This window comes from Ochotona princeps, chromosome 27 (assembly GCF_030435755.1).
Source record: "Ochotona princeps isolate mOchPri1 chromosome 27, mOchPri1.hap1, whole genome shotgun sequence".
In the NCBI taxonomy this organism is placed as follows: Eukaryota; Metazoa; Chordata; class Mammalia; order Lagomorpha; family Ochotonidae; genus Ochotona; species Ochotona princeps.
In genome coordinates, this window is record NC_080858.1 from 4,344,446 (window position 1) to 4,368,427 (window position 23,982).

Below are 23,982 nucleotides of genomic sequence, written 5' to 3' on the forward strand. Positions count from 1 at the left end.
CTCCTTTGTAAAATTTTAATAAGAGAAACTTTAGTGGAGTTGATTCTGTGTGGCTTCATGTTGAAAATATTAAGGTATGAGCAAAGTACTAACAGTACATGCTGTTAATTTCTTGCTGTTCCACTCTAGTATACTGTTGCTATTTCTATTAACTCCTACTTTAAGATATTCCATAGTTTAATGGCAATTATCTAGTAATTAATTTCTCCCAATTTTTGTTCAGCAGCGACGATATGTATCTCCTTGAGAAATGATATTCAAATTCAGACATCAGTTTTTTATTAATTTAACTTTTATAAAAAACAGGAGGTTGATATTTAAGTTAGCCTGTGCAGTCTTAGCTCATGCCAATGTATCATTTTTGTTGGGTGTTCAAAATGATTAAACTGGTTGGACAAAACACACCTATTATTGGATTGATGAAACACGGAGATGTCAGAGAGTTTGCAGAGTGGCCTCTGTTTCACCATATGTAGATATAACATATACACATTATGCAAATAAACATGTGCAATGTAAAAATATGTAAAATTTACAACGGACATTCCTGATGCCTTCAAGTTCATCATCCCTCGTGTTTTGCATATCCCTACCCCTCTTACTGCACTTTACACAACCTCCCTGCTCTCTGCAGCCATGCGTTTCTGGGTGGCCTTAATGCAGTCAAGTTTGAGTTTCTTTTGCCACATGATCTTCAGTTAGAAATTTAATAAATCTGAATTACAAGTTATTTTGCGGGGCTAATTTTAAAATCATCTTTTATATTTTAAAAATTGTTTGAGTCAATATACTAACCAGTACAGTTTTTGAATTTCATTTTTTTTTATCTGCAAAAACTAATGTGGTCTGTGTATATATGTGTGTGTTTGTGTATATACTGGGGCTTTTAAAACGTTTCAAATTTGCATTATGAAAAAGGTCATGTATAAATTTCAAAATGTTTACAGCAAAATGAACTTATCTTCCAACTTCATTTCTTCCTATGAGCATTTTTAAAATACGTGTGTGTGTGTTTTAAAACACTTGTGGAAAAATGGACATTAGTACAAATTTATTTCAGTTATATTTACATAAATTTCTTGGAATTCATATATACATCTACATATATGTATGTAGATATATATATTCATATATACATCTACATATATGTATGTAGATATATATATTCATATATATCCACATATATATGAGTTCCAAGAAATTCATGTAAATAGACATCTTTACATTATATACTATATACTATATGTTATAATATAAAAAATCTATTATATACTTTATTAAATATTAGATATGTATCATATATGTGTGAATATATATGATTTCATATATGATATATAAATGTAGATATATGTGTGTATGTGTGTGTGTCAGCATGGAAAAATATGATTAAAATGTGATTAAAATATGATTAAAATGTGCTTTTCTTCCTGAAGGAAGCACACAGAGAAGACCTCAAAACTACTAGGTTGTGGATAAAATGTAATTCTATTGATCTTATCCTATTCAAATGAGTATTTCTTGCTTCTCTGAGCACCCCCAAGTCCTTGCAGATCCCCGAGGCTGATGGGAACTCACCGAGGCCACGGAGAGCTCAGCCTCAGGCTTCATGAGCAGCATGCTTTGGTCCACGGCCCGGAGAGCGCAGAGGGACTGAGGCGAAGCCGTGACTTGCAGGTGGACTTGGGCAGCTGGGAGACTTTGTTTGGGCCTGAAGCCCAAATTCACCTAATTGGAGGGGAAAGTCAGAAAAAAAAAATGTCTTCATTTAACCAATTATCCACCTGCATTTTCTGGTTGTTTATGTTCAATGGGCAACTGCTTGGCTGCACTTTCTGGCAGTTGGCATGATGTCCGTCCTGACAGTTTTCAAATCCTTGTATTTCAGTTAGATTGTCAAGAATCAGTTTAACTATTATAAGAATTTCTTAATTGCTTTACCTACTGTCTTATTAATTTAAAGAGAGAGAGAGAAAGAGAGAGGAAAGACATGCACCCTTATCCGCTGATTCACTCCACAAACAGCTACAAGAACTTGGAGTCACGAATGTGGAGTTTCCCGCATGGCTATCATGGATTCAGTTATTTTAGCCATCACCTGACTGCTTTCATGGTGCTCGTAAGCAGGAAACTTGGATGAGAAGCAAAGCCAGGATTTCCACCCAGCTACTCACACAGGCAGTGCAAGCATCCCTAGTGACACCTCAACTTCCACGCCAAACGCCCACCACCATTATACTTATTTTTGATTGCCATCCAGTATTCACAGTTTTATAGTTTGACATTTTATGATAGAAAGTACTTACCTTGTTGGGAAGACAGTTTTCCACCTCGTATTTTTCAGAATCCCCAATCACTTCCCCGTCAGGTAAAACGATGTAGATGAGCAGTCGAGCAATGGGAGCCATGTCTGACTCTACAGGGATTGACACCGAAAAATGTCCTTTCATGGCTGCACAGAGAAAATGGGAGAGTGATTCCAGGTTAGCCGTCTCCAAGGGCTGAAACGAATTAATTTTTCTTATGCAAGGTTATTTTAGAATTCTGATGAAGCTTTTCTGTTAGCAGAACTGATAAGCAGTATATATAAAGGATGTCTGCCTCTAAGAACTCAAGCTTCAGAAGAGAAACCTTTCCCAAAGCCCATCTTTCCTATATAAGCCATATACTGAGTTACCACTAGTTCATAAAGTTGGCTCATCTATGTAGTGTTCTAATGCTACGTCAGTATATGAAGACTTCTGTCTCACTATTGTTTCATGAGAACTTATTCTACAAGACAAGAGGACTTGACATTGTATTCAGGTTTGCATCCTCCTTAACATTTTTATGTAGCAACTATAGTAGTTTTTGTCTTCAAGAGGAATATTATTACGTCTCTCCAGAAGTTATGTTTAATGCTTGCATAGATTTGCAGAGGTTGCATAACGCTTTCTTAACTTCAGCACAGTGCTTCTGTGTTACTATGAAGATGCAACCAGAACATGGCTCACTGAGGTGTCTAGAAAGTCATCTTTTAGATGCCATTCAGATAAGGGAAACTGTCATAGAGTTCTATTTTTTTTTCGTATTTTTTCATGAGGCGAGTCCATGACAATGACGGAAGTACTCAGTATAACCCTTCATAAATCATAACTATTTTAGAAGGATGAACAAAATAGATAGATATAAATGACTCAGTACAAGATATGGCACACAATCCACACTCCACACCTCTCTGAGAAGAGGGTCAGTGAATATCTATGGTTTAGAAACTCGAAATAAGTATTGATCATCACAACAACATTAACACTTCCAATAATCTAAAATGGAACGTGCTGAAAAAACAAAAGCAAGTATTTGACACAGAACGAAAAAATATTAGTACATTTCCTCCTTGTTATTGTGATTAGAAGAACTTTTTGATATTTCTGTCGTGTAAGGCTCGAATGTTTGGGAAGGGGTCAGGAGGGTGGAGATTACGTGAATACTCACCGCTGTCTGGCTCCACGGGCACAACATGAGTTCCAGCTCGGACAATGCCTCCCTTTGCCATTATCTACAAAGAAGAGAAGGATAAAGCCATTCCATTTTCCTGATAAAGATCTTAGTCTTGCTTTCTATATGTGGCGCTTATTTCTTTGAGCCTGGGCTAGCAATAACAAATCCCACGAAAAGTCAAACTTCCAAGGGAACCTGAATCGGGAGTTAGAGTGTTGTCTAAGGAGCTTTCTGGTAGCTTGACTCACAGAGAGCTTTGGGCTGCACAGGAGTCAGTTCAGCAACTGTTCTTACCAGGTAGTAGATGGTGAGCTCCTGTAGAACATGTTCATTCACAACGTATTGTGCTTGGACCATCAGAGTTTGCCCGCAGTGTAGTTTTTGAGTCACTGGCTCAAGGTAGACAAAGCTTTGGCTCCGGGAGTATACGAGGTGAGCAGTGTGATGCGCTGTTTTATGATCTGCAGACAGCCATCTGTAGCTGTAACAGTTGGAATCACTCTTGTATTTGGCCTAATGAGTTAGGAAAACATTATTTTGTAGATCACATTTGACACACACAAAAATCAATGTTCTCACAGAACTGTGTGAGCTTACATCAACCTTAACTAGAAGCTAAACATCTTTTGCTCCAGACCAAAGGAGAAAGGCAACCCTTATTTTGTTTATGTGTGTCAAACACAGACATGGTTGTGTCTTTATGCTGTAGGGTCTCCTGGCCTTGCTATGTATGTTTCTGTACCGTGTAACAGGAGGAATCTTTTGTGTCTTTGCCTTTTCATGTATTTTTGGCAGATAGATTTGGAACTAAGAAGCCTCATTTTGTAGAAATCGAAGACTCCTGCTTCAGAAAGTTCCCACCACTTTTATGATGGGTTTCAATTAGATATTATGAATAGATGATGTTAGCCCCACGGTTCTGAAAAAAATCTTTCAGTAAGGAGTATTAGTATTGAATGGACAAACTCACTGAGGTCATCTACCCCTCTGGATGTAAGGCTGATGGTATTGGACGCTTCCTACAATTGTGGATTCTTATGGCTCTGATACCCCACCTGAGTTGTAGCTCCAACTTTCATTCATACAGAAATTCCTCTTTTTTTTAATTGAAAGAGTTGACATTTTCATTTTCACATCTCACAACACAAATGAAAATTACACTTTTTAAAACCCCACTTCTGCCCTCCAAAATTATTTTGTTACTAGGAAAGGGGAGCGGATCATCTTTGTCACGCTGTGAGAAAACACAGAGTCACAGCACCATGGTCTCCTGGTGAAGCAGAACAAATGAACAAGTGACACAGAACTGCTCAGAGAAGGCCTTTCCGCTCTTCTAAGCTGGGAGAAGTGGGTATCATCATGGGACAGGCAGGAGGTCTCATTAGGGACCCCAATATCATTGGCATATCGCCTTCCATGGGTGGCTTCATTCCAAGAGCAGGTCCCATTGGCATCATCCCAGGGGAGGAGGGCCCATCGCTGACATCATGGGAGGGCCTCCCATATGGAGTTCTGGGATCATACCAAGGTAAGGAGGACCTGGCAGACTCAGGGCAGCAGGTGGCTGGGGGGATAAGGTCATTGTCCCTGCAGGTGGAAAAGCAGAGAATGGAGTAGGAGATATCTCTTCTAGCTGAAACGCAGCCATTGGCTCTCCATCCATTTCTAATAGTAGTCTTTCACGTTTTCTTTGTGTTTCCTACCACTGCAGTGTGTCTTTCTGACAAATGGAGAGTCATGGGTGAGGTATGTGTTGCAGTAGTCACAGTAAAACTTGAGCATGTTGCTGCTGGGTAGATGGATCCAGAATTTATTCTTGAGGTCTTGCTGGACTTACTCAACCTTTACTGAGGTTCCAAGTAGTAGGAATAATGTTTTTGCTGGCAAAACACTTTGTTTATATTTCAGAATATGCTCTAGCAAGAATATGTGTGTGTGTGTGTATGATCATTGAGAAAGAGGAAGTACTTTAAAATATTAATTAATTAATAATATTTTGATAGGACTAACATACATCCTGGAACACAGAACACATTCAAGGCAGAGAAATGGATGCACATTCAGGTTTGAACAATTAGAGGTATAAGCTTTTACGCCATCTATTTAAAGGTGAATCAATAAAATGTATTCTTTATACTAATATGAAAACTCTCAAAAGCCAAGAGTTTTTCCATACCTTGATTCCATAACACATGTTGCGTATCTCAAGGGATGAACAGGGGACTCTAAACCATTTAATACAAGTTACATGTGTATGGGCAGGCCATGTGAGAAAATTAGACTATCAAGACAAAAATCAAGTCAGGTAAGAATTTATGAAGTGCATGTATATTTTTGAAGCCCAATGCTAATTGTTACAGGCAGATGAAGGTGGAGACTGATTTTTCCACCAATCCTATCTCCATAGGGACATCAAATTTATAAGCTATTCACACGCTAAATCATCTTGACAAGACTTACAGCAGGTAGATATGAGGGCCAACCTTCTTGGTTTTAGTGCAATAATAAGGAAATCTATACTGAAGAAGGCAAGAAAGTTTCAGGGAGGAAAAAGGTGAATGAGTTCTCCAAGTGTCCACAGTAATTTTCCAAGAGCAAACCAAAAAGAAATGAAAATGAACAAACTGCCTGACAAAGAATTTAAAGATAATGATTTTAAAGAGCAATTAATGATATTAAAGCAAAATATAGATGAGTAATTCAAAGAAATGAGGAATACAGCTTATGACTTTAGTGAGTAATTGCACAGAGACCATAAAAACAGATCAGAAATCTTGGCTCTAAAGAACTCAACAATGATACAATGTCGTTGGTGAATATTTGAGTTCTTCCTACTTAGTGATTATGAATAATTACGGTGAATAAGGATGGAAAATGTTTTTAGATTTTGTATTCCATTTCTCTGAATATGTGCATGGAAATAAGATTGCTAGATCCTAAGATCATCACACTTTTGAATTTTTTGCGTAAGTGCCACACTGTCTTCCCTAGGGGCTGCTTCATGTCTTGTTCCCACCAAGGTTGCTACAAGACAACTCACACTTTCAACTTTGCCTCCTTTTCATAAACTTCCTCATGCTTGACCTGCACTGTTTCTGATTTTTAGCATTTTCTTTCCGTACAGTAGTTGGAAAGTTCCCCAACTTACCTGCACCGTCAAGGAGGTGCCTGCAACATTGGTGGTGTTGATGGAGAATTGCACCAGGCCCTTCTCATCGGTGGTAGCATTGGATTTATAGTCAGCTTCATTTGCTGTGATGGAGACGATCTTATTTGGCATAGGGTTACCTTTCCCGTCTGCTAGGCGCACCTGAAGGTTAATAATTGTGGATCAGTTAGATGGATAATAACCAGGAAGCACTAAACACACTCATTGTATCATCGATATGAGTGCCTCTCCATGTTGAAATGTTTAACCCACTCAAATCTATTTGAATTCCAGACATTTGTTGTGTTACTAACTTCCTATACATTCTGAAGTTTTCTGAAGTATCCTAAGTGTAGAAATAAGCATTTTTAAAACATATTGTCCTGTGTGCCCCTCCAGTAGGTTTATATTTGTTGCGTACTTCTCAACCTATAGCTTGAGAAGGTAGATGGAGAGCTAATGATTTATTTCCCCCCAAAATATTTAAAATTTGGGAGAGGATCATAATATTAAGTAAGGTCATAAAGCCAAATTACTGCTGATATTGAACTCTGCAGATGAGCGAGTAGCCCAGTTCGGATGGTAAAATAAGGTGGTCAATTTTCAGTATAAACTACTTTTGACATCAAAGAATACAACAGAATGACCTGATGTAGTGTCTATAACTGCATGATGCAATTAGGCTTGCCAGTGAGATTGTGGCTGCCTGTGAGAAGATAGGAACATGTACATAATTGTGGTTCTTGCTTTTCTAGTGAGAGATATGTATGATGTTATTTAGTAGAGATAAAACATTGAAAGTTACAATCCTGGGGCCACCCTTGTGGCACAGTGAGGGAAGCCACTGCTTGCTACATCTGCCTTCCGTCTGCTCTGCTCCCGATTCAGCGGTCTGTTAATGCTGCATGGAAACATGCAGACAATGGCCCAGGTACTAGATCTCTGCCACATACATGGTAGATCTGGATGGAGTTCCTGACTCCTGGCACACTCTGTCCCTGTTTTGGCTGCTGTGGCCATTTGGGAATGATCAAGCAGATGCAAGATCTGTGGGCCTCTCCCTCTCTCTCTCTCTATCACCTTCTGCCTTTAAAAAAAAAATGCAACTTTGAAAAAGTAATACATATTTCTGAGAAACTTAAAGATAGTCTTTCATTTTGGGAAGTTACATTTAAGCTAAAATTTCTGAATATGTGTTGTTGTCATAACATGCCAGATCTTCTATAAACACTCCACTTTGTTGGGTCTAGTTTCCTGTCTCCCCCGTCCCCCACAGATGAAGTACTGTAACATTTCCATTAAGAACAAACTCCCCATTGGTTACACATGAAGTTCTGTAATCTCAGAAAGCTGAGGTCGGGAGGATCAATGTGCCTATCTTCTTACAATGGAAAAAACTCGCAGCAGAAGCGTTAGTTTTGGTAGATATATGAGAAAAATTGTGTATTTCAAGTCTAAAAACTTGAAATTACATTTTCCTCCTAAGTTGGCTCCTTTTAAAATACATATTTGTTATCACAGAAGATGAATGTGAACGTAATATCCACTGTGGATTTGAGCAATGGATGCTGACTGAGGAGATTGAATTTAGTGGGAACTCAGTTACAGGGAATCGCACAGACCCAGCCTGACTCTCAGCAGAGTCTGAGCCGAGAAACATCTGCAGTGTGTTAAGATGGAGTCAACTATGTGTCTTAATGCTATGATAGAAAAAACGATGAACGATCCCATGCCTCCCTCTTGTTCCATAGCCAAATGTGCACCACTCCTCCTTTGATTTTTAATGTGAGCAGGACACAATTTTTAATTGAAATTCAAATTTTTAATTTAATCTAAATTTGAATTTTTAAATTTAATCAAAACTTAATTTTTAAAAAATTTAGCCAGGACACAATTTCATTTAAATCTGACTTAATGCACACACTCATGCTGTAAGAAAAAGCACAAAGTTTATAACCAAATAAAAGCATGAGAACAAGCATGGCTGTTCCAGGGTTAAGTCTTGGCTTTGACTTCTGAGTACACTTTAACTTTGATTCTCCAACCAGGCTGTGGTTGTTTCAGGTGATGCCATGGAAGGAAAATAATATATAGTAAAGTTTAACACTGCAAATATAAAAATCAGTATCATGTGCATTTTCATGAAAAGTCAATGATTGAGGCATAACATATTTGGACATCATTGAGTTTTAAGTTTTTTGTGAAAAAATGATATAAAAGTATGAGAAGGAGTTGGAGTGACATCAGGCAATGATATTTGAGAAGTGAAAAGAAGCCTATACATTTTGATAAGGTGTGCTTAAAATAGTTTTTCTGTCCTAATCTTTATTTTTGTCATTTGAAAGATAAAACTCCACAGCAGCTGAGGGTGACTCAGGTCAAAACCAGGAGCTTGGAACTCAACCAGGGTCTCCTACATGGGGGGCAGGGACTCAAGTACTGCTTCTCCTTCTCAGAGTGTGGTTAGCACGAAGCTTGAATAGAGATTAGAACTGGAAGTCAAGTCCAGGCACTTCAATGTGGGATGATGGGACGCTAAGCAATGTTAACCACTGCACCCAATCTCTGCCGCACTAGGGCTTGAAAAAGATTTTGTGAATAAATTGAAAGGTTCTATTTTTCAGCGGTTTCACTTGTTTGGTTACATTAATCAATGTGATGAACCAGGTAGGATCTTATCACAGACCATGTTGTTGTGGTAAGTGAATGAACAGTGTATAGTTTCACTTGTGAATGATACAGTACTCCACCTTTCCAAAGAAAGGTATACCCGGTCTGAAGTGTGAGTCCACTTTCACAAATGAGAGTTCAGTGATGGTTCTTGTGATTTTGCTGGATGCCTTTCCTGTTAATTTCACTCCTGACAATGAAGAATAAAAACAAAAAAGTTTTGTAGGAATAATGAAATGGAAATTTTCATAAACTGGAATGCATAATTTAAATAAACCATCATTCAGTGTGGTCTTTCTCCCCCACTCATGTGGTGCACACACCTGTTCCTTCTTCTTGGATTGTGGCCTCAACAGACAGCTGCATATCATAGCCTTCCTGCTTCAACTGAAAGGCCTTGGTTTTTACTTGCCAAGAGAAGCAGCCATGACTGTTTAGCTAAAAGGAGAGAAAGTAAAATACAAAAATATGATGCATATTGTCTTGATGATAAGATCAGTGATAGTTAATCTGGTGAAATTTGGGGGAGGGCAACTTACATAGGCGTTTTCTAAGATGGAGATAAGAACACAATATTTAACATTTCAGGATAATATTCCTTTTAGGAAGGGGTTCCAAAAAATTCATGGAAAATGCATATTTGGAAAAATTATGAATTTCAATTCTTTTGCTCCAAAATAAAATTGTCTTTGAATTCCATTTTCACTAATTCCGAATACCCTTGTATAAATGAGACTGTGTTAGTTGAGATTTTTGAGGCTAACTTGAGATTCTGCCATTTTGCAGTGAGATTTCCTTTGGAGTCCTATGGATAAATATATCCCTTAGCATCTGAAATTTCTCTAGAGAGGATGATATAGAAATGTTAAAGAAACATGAAGCTTCAGCAATGTGACTGTCTCTTTCTCAGCACACAGTGGGAAATCATGCTCCCCAGTTCCCTGTCATGTGGCTATGGCCATATGGCAAGTTCCTGCTCATGGAAAGACAGCAGGAGTGATATGCTACTCAGTTAAAGTGGCTAAGAGATGTGTGTTTTTTTCACCGTAATCCAACTCACCCTCTGCCAATGAGTTTTTGGTCATTAGTCCTTAGTCAAGGCCTGGTGTTCAACTCACCTGGTGACTGAATTTCTCACAGAATGCCTGGGACTCTTCATGGTAGCAAGTGGAAGGGTGGCTATACTTCCTGCACAGGCTCACAGTCACGTTTCCTGGGACAGGTTTCCCATATGTGTATCTGTCATGAGAACATGGCCACAACAAGATTGAGCACCCTCCTTTTCTACCCATTGGTTCTGAGCCACAGTAACTAACCTTTTCTCTCTTTTCCTTCCTCCCTTCCTCTTTTCCTCCCTCCCTCCCTTCTATCATTCCTTCCTTTTCTCCCTCCCTCTCTTCCTTCTTCCCCTCGTTCCCTTCCTTCCATCTTTCCTTCTTTCTACCATGCCTTTTTTGGTGTGTCTACACAGCTTTGAAGCATTCAGGATCAGCCCTACCTAGCAAAGCCTCTAGAAATCGTCCCCTGGCCCACGATAGTTACAGTAATACTAATAAGAATATAAGGTAAGAAGGAAAAGTTGAAAAGCAGCAGAACTTTTGAGACAGGTGCAAACCCTAAAGTACCTGAAGTGTTTAAGTTGTTATTGCTGCCAGGGAAAATGGCCCAACTATGCCAAATGGTGGATACCCCTTAAAAATGTCCCTCATAATATTGAGAAAATGAACTCACAGACCACACACGGATACATCCATCACCTCATCCAAGATGGTGATTGTTTCAGGTACTGTCACTTGGACTTCAAACTTGGGAAGCACTATGGATTCGTGATAAAGGAGATTTTTGATTAGTTGTTTTCAAGTATGTGTGTATAAAGGTGGCTGATACTTTCAGATTTCATGCCACGACACTCTATGGCGTTTCAGGACTTCGAGAGTCCTGTTTTCCAGCATACTCATGTCCACCTCACTCAATAATGGACATCTTGAAGTGGATGTTGTGGTATAGTTGGTAAATGTGTGGCTTCTCCTGGAGTGCTGGGTCAAGTTCTGGTTACATACTTCCAATCCAGCTCCTTAATAACTGCCTGGGAAGCTGCGGATGATGGTTCAAATATTTCAGTTCCTAAATCCACATTGGAGACCCAGATGGAATTGTAGGTTCCTGGCCCTGGCCTGGCCCAACCCAGGCTGCTGTGGCTATTTGGGCAGTGAATCCATGGATAGTTGATCTCTTTCTGTCTCTCCTTATCTTTGCTTCTCTTTGCCGCTAAAATAATAAATAAATACTTCTCTTTTTTTGTAAATGAAAATATTGGTTGAAAGTTTTAGTTGAAGGATTAGATCACTTCACTATAATCTTAATGAATTATGGAAGATGTGCCAAAACCAGGATATTTTAAATGTTTTAAAATACTATTACTGCAAAAATATCACAGGTAGCAAATCATTGGACTTAGATAATGTTGGTTTTCTTCCAAGCCAAGTTTTATCTATGGGAAGTGGAAAGACTTTGGATGAGTTCAAATTCTAGGCCCCCAACATTTAAATCTGAAAAAAAAAAAAGGGTTCCGTTACATTCAATGGACCCTACCAAATTCCTCTACAGTGAAGTGGTGCTCCGTCCTTCCACCTGATTTCTTCTGTACCACCACACTGTAGGAGCCCTCGAAGGGCTCTGATGAGAGGGGAAGCGACAACTGCTCGAGACCACCGACTAACTTGAGATTCTGCCATTGTGCAATGCGATTTCCTTTGGGGTCCTATGAAAAATCAGAATTTATAAGAGTGCCTAGGACATTGGAGACAGTTTAGAAATCATCAGTGAGAACCATTGTGATCCCCAAGAGAACAGATGGAGTGGTGTTTAAGGAAGAGACTAGGGGTGAATTATAACCATCCTGCCCCAAGTAAGTTTGAAAATTTGACCCTTACTGACAATTTCTCTGAGATATTACAAAAACCCCTCAGAAAAGGACATTTCCCTACCAATTTATAGGGTTCTTTCTAATTATGAAATGTGTTACATGCTTACCTGAATGTATGCTAGTGGAATCTGAAAGACAAAAGACAAGAAGCTTGTAAGTATTTTCAAATGTTTCTAATTCTGAAATATAAGCAAGCCAGCTGTGTGTGCATAGATCAATTTTATAATAAAAAATGCAAGATTGCAGGTTAAATTTTATAGAATTTTAAATTAACCCCTTTTACATGATTAATAAGAAACAATAAGAAATTAACTGGCCAGAAGCAACAAATATATTTGTCACTGATACTCATTAGGAGTAGGATGGCTAACATTGTATGTTTATGGCAGCAAAGTGAAGAACATTCTTTTACAATGTAGTTCCATAGATCGAGAAATAAATACAGATAGAACTATATCAGTCCCAGTTATTAAGACTGGTCGTAGAATTTTTAGAAGTTCCAGAAACAAGGAAGAATGAGGATAATTTCTTTGTCATTAATGTTTATTCATTCTTAAAAGCTATTATGAACTGCCTATTTCTGTGCTACATGTGACTCTGAAGCTCAGAAGATGAGTATAGCAACATATAGGAGAACAATTTGTGTGTTCTTTAATAGGGATGAACAGACAAGAAAACAACCTCATACACATGATATTAATATATATCTGCTGCCTACCCATCTATCTATACATTCATCATTTATCAGTCACATATCTTAATGGTGGCAAATATCAACAAGAAAAATAAAACATGGCGAAGCTGATGGAGTGACGACTGTGGTGTTTTAGATAGAAGGGAAAAAGTAGAAGCTGGGAGTGCAGTTTTCAGGTAATCACAGTGATCTCTTTTACAGATAACACTGGCCAGGCTCAGGTGGCAGCACTTCAAGTGGAGAGGCATCCTGGTGAAGGAAATTCTTTTCCTTTGCAATGTTATTGATAGATAAATGCATGTGCGTAGGTGTTTATAAATCTAACATTTTGTGGGTGAAATGAAAGTGAGTGTAAGAGAAAGAGAAGAAGTCAGGATCATGCTCTACGCTTTTGCTTTTGCTTTAGAAACCCTAAAAGCAGAATTGTCTGCTTTTGAGATGTTGTGGTGAAGAAATACACTTAGGAGATAAAAACAAACACTTCTGTTTGACATTGACATTATAATGAAAAGGGTGGTTTGTGACCAGAGATATTAAGCAAATCGATTGTCTTCTTTCTTCTTAGCAGAGATTTTTGAAGTGTTTCTAGAAAAAGTTTAAATCTCTGGAAAGTTATGGCATTGAGGTTCTTTCATGGTTTATTTGTGTCTATTATTCAACAGACCTTTAAAATTTTCCTAGGTGAGACTGAAAGAAAGAATAATGGTATGATTGAGTACCAATACCTAGGTACTATTGAGTACCAATACCAAGACAAGAAGGATAACCTACCTTCTTGATGTGGGAATCTGATGTAAAAGAGGATCTTGTGCTATTGTGATGTTAAAAATTAGTTAGTGACAAGAAACTCTTGCTCTCCCTGCCCTTCCTTTAAACATCAATACCAGTTTCCACTGGATCTACACAGAAGATAGTGATTCTATGTAAACAGTTGTAAACTCACCAACTCGTTTAGTGGGCGAAGATTTTCATCCAATGAGACAATACGAAATTTCACTGAAATAGAAAAACTTTCTATGAGCACCCATGATTCTTTAACTGGGACTATAGGCTGGTGAGGCATGTTCTTAAGGAACCAGGGTAGCAGGAATTTTAGGGAATTTAGAGGTAGAGGAAATATTCTTCCTTTTCAGTGTCCTGACTTGGGCCCCTTTTTACCTGTCTGTCCTGGTTTATAGACCGGCTTGTCTGTCTGCACAAAGATCAGGCTGTCTTCATTTCTAATTAACACTGTGGTCCGTTTCTTGAATTCTTGGGTTGCTCCTTTCACTCGGATAGTGAGGAACATAACTTCCTCGTTGGATGATGACCTAGGTACCTGCAATTCAGAAACGATCCTGAGAACTCATCAGGCCTCCCAAGTTTCCTCCCCCATTCTCAGTTCTACTTCTCCCTGGACATCTTGACCTCCATGTCCAATTTCACTGCATCATTCTCATCTAGAAAAACTGGCACAAACAGGGAATTCTTCTGTCATTATAAATGAGAAAACAAAACACAAAGTAGGAGGAATTCTATCAATGACAGATGATGATTAAGGTTCACATCTTTCCATACAGTCTCAGTTCAGTTACACACAGAAGCTGGACAAGGCAAAGTTATGTGCTCAAAGGACATAGAACATCATGTCTTCAGCATTTGACAAGTTCACAGTGCTTTATTAGCTCTATATTGTGATGCTTTCATAAATGAATAACTCTAAAGAGATAATAAAAATTGGCACCAATTCTTGTTCTGAAAGTATGGAGTGATATATTCCTGTTAGCCTGCCACTGGTGGCTCCTGTTAAACTTGGACCCAACTTATGTTTTTACATTTCAATTTTAAGGCAAAGTCACATTTTCCTTTCATCTGTTCGCTTTTCTTGCTGGTAGGATTTTACTTTGGTCAGTAAGTGATTTTTTTAAACTTCGTGTGAAGATTTGTTTTTCAAGGTTGGAAATTTATGTATTGCTTCTTAGTTTCTGCATTTCAGACACTGCCTGACGTTCTTACCATCCATCAAAGTTTTATTTTTTTTATTAATTTGAGATGGAGGGATGTTCTTGTTGCAGGTTTATTCCCCATGCCTGTTATGGCTCATGTTAGGAGCCAAGAACTCAGTCTCTCTCTCTCTCACACACATGCCAGGCATCTAACAACTTGAGTCTTTATGATTGTAACCACAGTCTGAACAGGTATGGACCACGGGTCAGGAGCTGGAGACAGAGCTCAAGCCCAGGCACTCTGACACAAAGTCTTGTCTTGAAGGAATACTAGACTCCTTATCCTGACTTAAGCCACACTCACAGTGAAGGGGAAACAGTTGAATAGATCCTTCTCCACCACCAGGTCCGTGAAGAGGCTCCTGTTCTCCCTGATTGACTCCAAGGAAGCACTCACAGTCACCGTCTCATTCAGCTGGCTCAGAAGGATGCAGCCCTTCTCTGGGGCCCCTGTATGGATCACGGAGGGGACCAGCACCATGTAGTTTCTGAGAATGAGAAAGTCCAGTTAAAGGAGACTGAACAAAAAGACTTTGCTAGCGATAGCACTAGTTTTCAATCTAATTATTGTTACTCCAGCAATTTTTAGTTTTCCTCTTGGGAACTGGGACTTCACACTGGTAGCAAGCACTCTGTTACTTGAGCCATCACTACTGCCTCCAAGTCAGGAGCTGAACTTAGTTACTGCCACTGGAATGCGGGCATCCTAACATCTTCACGCCTAGGCTAAATGCGCTCCACTCCCAAATTCTGTTTTTTTTTTTCACATGGTATGCATCAGAATTATTTCCCTTTTGCATCATAAGCCATGACAGTGAACATCTTTCTAAAAACCCCATTATATATCCCATATATTTGGGATACAGGTTAGTACAGGAATCTTTGCTGTGGAAAGAGCTGCGTGCATCAGTTGCATAGGTTCAACATCCCTGGGAGAACCATGCAGCCAGTGCTTGTATTCACTTCATACATGTGGCATCTGAGGTTCAAAAATGTGAGTCACTGCAATTTTGATTGTGGTAAACAACTGGGTTACAAATACAAGGAGAATAATGATCACAAATCATGACCCATATATTTTAAGTAAAAATTGTAAACACTTTGGAGCATATTTTTTTTAAAGATTTTTTATTATTATTGGAAAGCCGGATATACAGAGAGGAGGAGAGACAGAGAGGAAGATCTTCCATCCGATGTCTCACCCCCCAAGTGAGCCGCAACGGGCCGGTACGCGCCAATCCGATGCTGGGACCAGGAACCTCTTCCAGGTCTCCCACTTGGGTGCAGGGTCCCAAAGCTTTGGGCCGTCCATGACTGCTTTCCCAGGCCACAAGCAGGGAGCTGGATGGGAAGTGGAGCTGCTGGGATCAGAACTGGCGCCCATATGGGATCCTGGGGCTTTCAAGGCGAGGACTTTAGCCACTAGGCCACGCCGCTGGGCCCGAAACATATTTTTAAAGATAAGGATTAGCTGTTTGTTCCCTCCCATGAATTTGTATGTATGTAGATGGATATTGTATAAATTAACTGAAACCTGTCATTGATTTTTTACTATTTTTATTTTTTGTATGTATATGTCCTAAGAAGAATCATTCACATAAAAATGATCAAGTGATATGTAAAACAGAATTAGTCAGCCCTTCTTGCATTTCCTTCTGCAATCTATTCTAAAAAGTCGCCCAGTATCCTTATATCAAGAATTGTTTCTAATTAGCTGTCATTTGAAGATTCCTTCAGTTCCTCCTTAAGTGTTCAAAGAATTCATCACCAGCTGAGATGCAAAGGATTTTCCACCCTGTTAGCAGAATCCTTTGCTTTCTCAGTGTCAATACCAGTATTTCAAATTATTTTTTTATTTGGCTCCACAGAGATTTATATTCCGGGACAATGTTCCATGGTTAAGAGGAAGAAGAAACTTGCCTTCATTTTATAAAAAAGAAAAGAAAAAAGATGGTGAGGAATTAAGAGAGAGGAAATAAGAAACAGTAAATAGCATGTTTTCAAGCAGATAAATCACATGAGGATTAAAAAACAGGTTACTTGGGGCTGGGCACTGTGGTGCAGTGGGTTTTAAAGTTCTACCTGTGATGTCTGTGCCCATATGGGTATGGTTTCAAGACCTGGCTATGCCACTTCCAGTCCAGCTCCCTGCTCATGTGTCTGGGATGGCAGAAGATGGCTCAAGTGCCTGGATCCCTCAGCCAACTGTGAGAGCAGAGGAGTTCTGGACTCCTGGCTTTAACCTGGCCCAGCCCCTGCCAGGGCTTGTGGTCATATGTGGCGTGAGACAGCGGATGGAAAATCTCTCTCCCTGTGTAACTTTGCTTTTAATTTTAAAAACAAAAACAAAAACAAAATAAAGCCTTATCAGTTTGTGATGCCTTAGAGAAAGACTGCATATCATCAGGGAATTTAGAGATGAGAAAAACAGATTTCCAAATGCTCACAATTGAGAGATAACAAGGTGAAAGTGTCAAAATGAAACCAAGGAAAAGACTCTGAGTTATGCTTCTGGCTCTGTTTGGAACTCACGGTTTTCCAGAGAGGGAGGCGACCGCATGCAGGAGGACCAGGAGGAAGAGTTCATTTTTCCCCATGCTGCAGGGAAGAAGGAAGATGAGCCAGAGAGCCGATCAGCCTGCCCCTGACTCCCTGCAGTCAATCTGATCCCAAGCACTCTCTGAGGAACTGCGTTTTATGCTGCTCTGTGTGCAAACAGGAAGTGCCACCCACACAAAGTCTCTAAACAAAGTTAAGAACATTCTCTGAAAAGGTCATTGATGGATTAATTACAGCCAAGGTTAATCCCTGGCAGGCTAACAGGAATTTGTGGAAGGATCAGCTTGACATTCCTGTTACTGTTTGCTTTCTCTGAGCTTTTCTGTAAAACAGCTAATCAGTTTTTTTCATCCCCTTCTCTTACTTTCCTCACCAGCCCACATAGTGTCCTTTATGACTTTCTTCCCATCTTTCATGTGAGCAGTTGAGCTGGAGGCTACATTTTAAGCAGCAATTGGGAGGCAGGATAAAAATAGTTAATTCACTTTAAACCAGTATGGCTGCAAGTCTACCACTGAGTGTGTCTACATAGATGTTGAAGCTATTTCAGACTTCGCCTATTCTTCACAGAAATAAAGTTGCTAGTAGGTTTGGGAGTGAGGAATATTACTAAATGAGGATTAAGAGCCAGACCCTGAAAGAGTAACAGTGAATAGTTTCCTGTTTTAAGAATATAAAGCGTGAAAGAGGAAAGCAACGGGCCCTCAAAGAAAGCTTTGATTTAACTGTGACTGACAAAGGTCCCTGTTGTCTTCAGTATCTAGTATTTGAACAAATTTCCATGCTGCCCTCTAAATATTGTCCTCCACCCCAGTGTTTGAACCACCTGAACAATTTCATTAACTCATTCACCTAATCATGCATTCATTTGCTATTCAGTTGTTGGTCCTGTTAGAGCTAGATAACCATGCAAGATCTCAGAGGAAACACTGGTCAAATATCAGAAACAGGTTAGCACTAAGAGATCTTGCATTCTTATGCAGGTTAAAACAGACACGTCAAATAATAAAAACACAATAGTCAAGGATTACCAGTGAGGGAGTTGGGGACCCTGGGAGTAAGTTAAGCACAACAGACTTGGGAGCTTGGAAGGGAAATTTGGGGAAAGTGGAATGGCAAGCCCAGAGGAAGGGAGAGATGAGAAGGACATTGTAAAAGCTCAGGGCATGGTGTCTGCAAAGGCCCAGGAGCTTTGTACCAAAAAGACACATTGAGGGAGATGAAAAAAATGAGGGCTGGAGGACATGCCTTCACTCTTCGAAGTATGTTGAAGAAACTGACTTTGTGGCAATGTTATCATATTTGGCAAAGTAATCAATGGGTGGGTCTCAGATTTTCCTTTTCTTTGAAGGATTTCTGTGATTGAAATCAGGAAGACTGGTGAAAAGCAATTCAGGAAGGAGGGTACCTACTAACTGTGAATCAATGCAACAACATAAAGTAAAACTGATGCTGTTTTCAACTAAAATATTCACCAGAGGATTGGAAAGAGCTTGCAGATGGACTTCATATTTAAAAGATAAAGTTACAGCCTACAATGCCTAAATGCAAAAGATGGAGGAAAATATGCTTTAGCTTTTCTTATCTGCCACCAAGTGAATTTTCTTGCTTTACCTGAGCGAGCAACGCAGGGAACAGATGGGTGGGAGCAGAGGGGTGACAGGAGACCTGAGGGAGGAGAAGACAAAAAGCATGATTTAAGGGTGTGCTTGTGGAATAGTCATTTTAATATTCATATACATTGGAAATTTTAATCCAGTTCTTAGGGCAATGTGGGCTTATAGAAATATGATTAAGCCTTTTTTGTAATTTTCAGTTTTTTAGTGGACATAGATAAATAGTTCAAATTCATTTTTAATAACTTAATCAAAGATTAAAATATGGATTCAATCTAAAATATGGAGTCAGTCTAAAAATTATCCATCAGGTACTTCACTTTTTCTTCTTTCATGTGTAGTTTTTTCTATCTGCATATTTACATTTTACATTCACAGCAGAGATATATTTGCAAGTCACAGTAAGTGTTCAATAGCTTCACAATGCTGGTGGTGGTCATACTGGATAAGGCAGGCTTAGCAGAGTGCTGTTCTAATCACAGGTCACTGTTCTTAGTGGGCTAGGAGATAATGGCCTGATCATGAATTTCAAAATCAGACAGAATATCTTACAACAGAAAATAATATGGAATACTACTCAGCCATAAAAAGAATGAAATTCTGTCATTTGCAACGAAATGGTCCCAACAAGAGACCATTATGCTCAGTGAAATAATGTCAATCCCAAACGGACAAATACCATATGTTCTCTCTGACAAAAGGCAACCTTCATGCAAAACACAAGATCAATAGATATATAAGTAAACATGTATTTGGGGAGGAGTGGGGAGAACCCAAGTACCTATGAAACTGTGTCACATAATACAATGTAGTTAATGAATTAATAAAATTAAAAAAAATAAGTAAACATGTATATTTATATATATGTATATGTGTGTGTGTGTATTCCTCTGTATAATGGAGACTAGCATACTGAGAAGTGAAAATAATTGCAGTATGCAACCTCTACTTGTGAACGAAAGATGGGTTCCCAATGAATTATTAAATATACCTCAATAATAGGATGCTGGACTTTCTTCCATTGTCAATACCTACAATGTCATGATACACTTAAGTAGCAGAATGATGGACTTGTGACTATTATTGAAAGATTATACTATTGTTGTATTATAGGGGAAATCAGTTGCAGGGGAGGGGTGAGGAGGGTGGAAGGTGAAATCCTTAACTTTTTGGAACTGCATTATGAAAGAAAATGAAAAGTTAAAGACAGAAAAAATGAAAATTTGAGAAACTTTTGTTTCATATATCTGCAACATATACTATTAGTTGTTTCTTATGACCCTTGCTCCACTTCTTTCTTTCGTAATAAAACACCTAAGTTTTTATGGGGGACAGACTAAGTTATTAATAAGTTATTTTATAGCCTTCTTGCTTGAAATTGGGTGTGTCAAATGACCAGGACTGGGACATGAGTGGAAGAGATTTGTACAACTCTCAGTTCATGACTTAAAAGGGAAGATTACTGTTCTGGGTGCTTCTGCTTTCTTCCTTGCCTTCTGTAGAACATGGACATGATTACAGTAATCAGAGGTTTTAATGTAGACCCTCATGGGAAAGTTGTATGTCAAGAAGGGAAAACTATAAGACATGGACTGGCTGAAACCATGAGTCATCACAAGGCTACTCTAACATGAGCTCTCTAATTTTTATATTTTATCGTTTATTTTAACTTTATGATATAATTTTATAGCCTCTGGAATTTCCTTTGCCCCCTCCCCAAATTCCCTCCCTCCCACTGATTTCCCCTATATTATCACAACCGTAGAACTTTCTTTTGAGAGAGGAATACTTTATACAGCCTTTGTATCTTAATGTATATTTGCTGTAAAGTAAAATCCGTATCCCACTTTCTGCTTTTATTACTATCACCTCAACAATCTTTGTCCTTAAGTATGAATGTCCTAGCTCACAATGTAAAAGTGACCTTATGAAAATATGATGACACAGATATGCTGTGGGTTGACTAATGAAAATGTACAAGATAGCCTACTGTAGAGTTAAAGTTAAAACCAGGCCCCATGTCACCAGATTGCTGAAATATATGCAGACTAAACATTGATTAGTATATTGGTATATTGAGACAGTTGAAGATAAGGCAATGGATGACAACACCTGCATAGAATATACTATGAGAAGGAGCCCAAGATGGAGTCACAGGGGATCCCATGGCCTAGGGAATGGGCAGAGGTGTCCAGGGGGAACAAGAAGAACCCACCGGGGGGGGGGAGAAACACGGAATAGTATGGGTTCTCAGTTCCAATCAAAGGATCATATTATTTAACAAATTGAGAAGGGAGGGGGCACTGAAAATAGCAATCCACTGAAGAGCTGTACCAATGTCTAAAGCAGCTAAGGGCAAGTTAAAGCTGGGAGTTAGTGCAATCCAGATCCCTCATGCATGCAAATGGACTCTACCACTGGAGTCATCATCACTTGCCTCCCAGGATGAGCAGTGGAGGCCAGTCCAAGCTGAGAAATACTGATGTGTAGTGCATGTGTAAGGTACCCAAGTGGTACCTTAAATCCTAAGCCAAATATTTGCCCCCAGAACAAATGATTTTAATCAGAAAATAGCATATTTTTTCCAAGGCAGAGAGGTTACTACAGGCAGCAAAATTAATGGCGTACAAGAATAAGTTTTGCAAAGATTGCATAATTGTTATAATATACTGGTCCAAAACATAACATTGAAGTTGTTTTTAAAAATCTGGAAATTATTAAACACTTATTGTAAAATTTATTACTTAAAATAGGATTGATGTTAACAGCACTCTTGTAATGTTTCATAATTACAAATATAATCTATCAACGTTGTAGTTGCCAAATTCTTGGCTACTCAGGCCATATGCTTCCGTGAATTAAATAATGATTTGAGAATGTTTCTTCTAGACATAGGAACAGGAACATTGCGATCCAACTAGCTCATTGTCCTTGTAGGACAAAAGCTTAGCTGCAGCTTGAAGAGTGAAGGGGATGAGAAGGACTACAGCTGCTTGTACAAATTGAAGGGGAGACAAAATTGCTAAGGCAGCATCCATCAGAGCTGCCAGGGTGAAAAGATTGGGTTTTTTTTTTTTTTTTCGTTTTTTAGAAAATTTACTCTTGGGGATGTCTACACAGTTGAGAAGGATGCATTCCAGTGCCCATGTGGATCACCAATTAACATAGGCAGAGTCAAGGAATAAAGAAAACAAGTGAGACCATTGCTACCAATTTTCCTTTTCCTTTTCATGTATCTGGGGGAAGAGGGGAGAGGAGGGTAGAAGCCACACCCAGCATTATAACCACATCAGTACCTGGGAATGGGGGATGACCCCATCCCAGGGTTCCAAATGTGGAGCATGCTCTGAAGGCACTGCTCAAATGGTTTTGACAGTTCTGAAATGCTATTGATTTCATTGATTCAAGGATGGGGAAATCCTTCCAAGGCCCATTGGTTGACACAGTCCACCTTAGAGTCTCCATTCACCCAGATACTTGCTGTCAATGCTAGGCTAAGAGAGTTGTCCAATTTGTTCTCTCCTCCATCCTGCTATGGTACTCTGCAGGCCCCAGTAGACTGCCATATTCCCCATTTGCATCTGGGTATGCTGTCCACTGTACTTCTTCAGCAACTGAAGAGGTCCAGTTCTTACTCATGCACTCCATGGTCGGACCATAGATCCTGCAGTTCTCCCCATGGTTGGAGTTCTGAGTCCAGCAGCTCATTTCGGGCATTTCCAAAGAAACGTCATCTGAGGTGACTCCTGTGTGTGCCAGCAGCATGTGTCTGGCTCAGTCCATTACCCACATCAGCCTACACACAAACTGGTGTTTGCCTTTGCTGGGATTAGTTTTGTCTCCAACTCTATCTCTTATGCAAATTGATGGATACTGTGGCCCAGCCCAACCATGCCCACCTTACACTTGGACCTCACACATACCAGAGGGAACTACCGCCCCATCAGAGTACCCCCAATATTCCCCACTAGAACCACCAGTAGCCCCGGTTCCTGTGTATGATGCTATGTACAGCAGATTGGTCCAGTTCATCCACATCCCATTCAACAAGTGCCGCACCCTTGTCTGGCCTGATCAACACCCAGCATTGTTTCATGTTCTCACCAGTAGCAGCTACAGCCCATTAGAGGAGTGTCCCAATTTCCCCCAACAGGCCAACTCCAAGACCCAGATCTCACATGTGCCAGCAGTACTAGGCTCTCATCAGCATAGTCTGCCCTTTCTGTCTTATCACTGCCCACACCATATTCCAGGGTGCGCTTATGGGTGCTTCAGCCTGGACCAACCCAACATGTTCCCAATCCCAGTACCCATGAGTGTCAGGGGCTTTACATGATCATGCCTAGCCCAATGTGTCACCCACTTCAGCTCTAGAGCAAACCAGTGGGTATTGCAGTTTCATGGGGTGAGCCCACATATTCCCCAACAGAATCTGCCTCCAGACCTGGTTCTTTCACATGCTGATCAGTGTCACAGCCCAGCCTAACATTACCCTGTTTTGACACTCACTGGTGTGATCTAGTCCTACCAGGTAGGACTATCCTCCTCTCCCTAGCCCTAACTTTCATGTGCAACAGTGGGTGGTAGTCATTGGTGGTCAATACTAACTACCCCAGCTCAGGTCTCCCATGTGGGTGGGTGCATCGGTCCTCTAGCTTCCCCCTTCCAAACAGTTTGACTTCAGAACCCTTGCTTATCTGCAAGCACAGTGGCCTCGTCAGCAGAAGTCCCCCCAAATCATCTGTAACATACTCTCTCAGCAGTGCCCCCTGCCACACATGCTATACCCCTTTCCATGATCAGTCCACAGTCCCTGAGCCCACAGGGGGTCTCCAGCCCAGGGTTCTGGTGGCAGCACGCTGGTTCTGGAGTCAGTCCTCTGGCACATGTACTGGCCTGGGATGCTT

General features: G+C 39.8%; 1 protein-coding gene across 1 annotated transcript in view; it reads right to left on the reverse strand.

Annotated features, from left to right (window-relative positions):
- Positions 1-17,564, reverse strand: part of A2M (alpha-2-macroglobulin) — a 43,105-nt gene extending 25,541 nt beyond the window's left edge. Inside the window, exons 1-15 of the mRNA XM_058655762.1 lie at positions 17,433-17,564; positions 15,205-15,388; positions 14,074-14,233; positions 13,859-13,911; positions 12,329-12,349; positions 11,888-12,056; positions 11,027-11,111; positions 10,414-10,534; positions 9,619-9,733; positions 9,376-9,485; positions 6,626-6,787; positions 3,772-3,990; positions 3,472-3,535; positions 2,304-2,449; positions 1,576-1,725 (exon numbers count right to left, since the gene is read on the reverse strand). Of these exons, the coding sequence (XP_058511745.1) occupies positions 1,576-1,725; positions 2,304-2,449; positions 3,472-3,535; positions 3,772-3,990; positions 6,626-6,787; positions 9,376-9,485; positions 9,619-9,733; positions 10,414-10,534; positions 11,027-11,111; positions 11,888-12,056; positions 12,329-12,349; positions 13,859-13,911; positions 14,074-14,233; positions 15,205-15,388; positions 17,433-17,497 (1,824 nt within the window). The 5' untranslated portion in view covers positions 17,498-17,564. The remainder of the gene's footprint in view (positions 1-1,575; positions 1,726-2,303; positions 2,450-3,471; positions 3,536-3,771; positions 3,991-6,625; positions 6,788-9,375; positions 9,486-9,618; positions 9,734-10,413; positions 10,535-11,026; positions 11,112-11,887; positions 12,057-12,328; positions 12,350-13,858; positions 13,912-14,073; positions 14,234-15,204; positions 15,389-17,432) is intronic.
- Between the last annotated feature and the right edge of the window lie 6,418 nt (positions 17,565-23,982).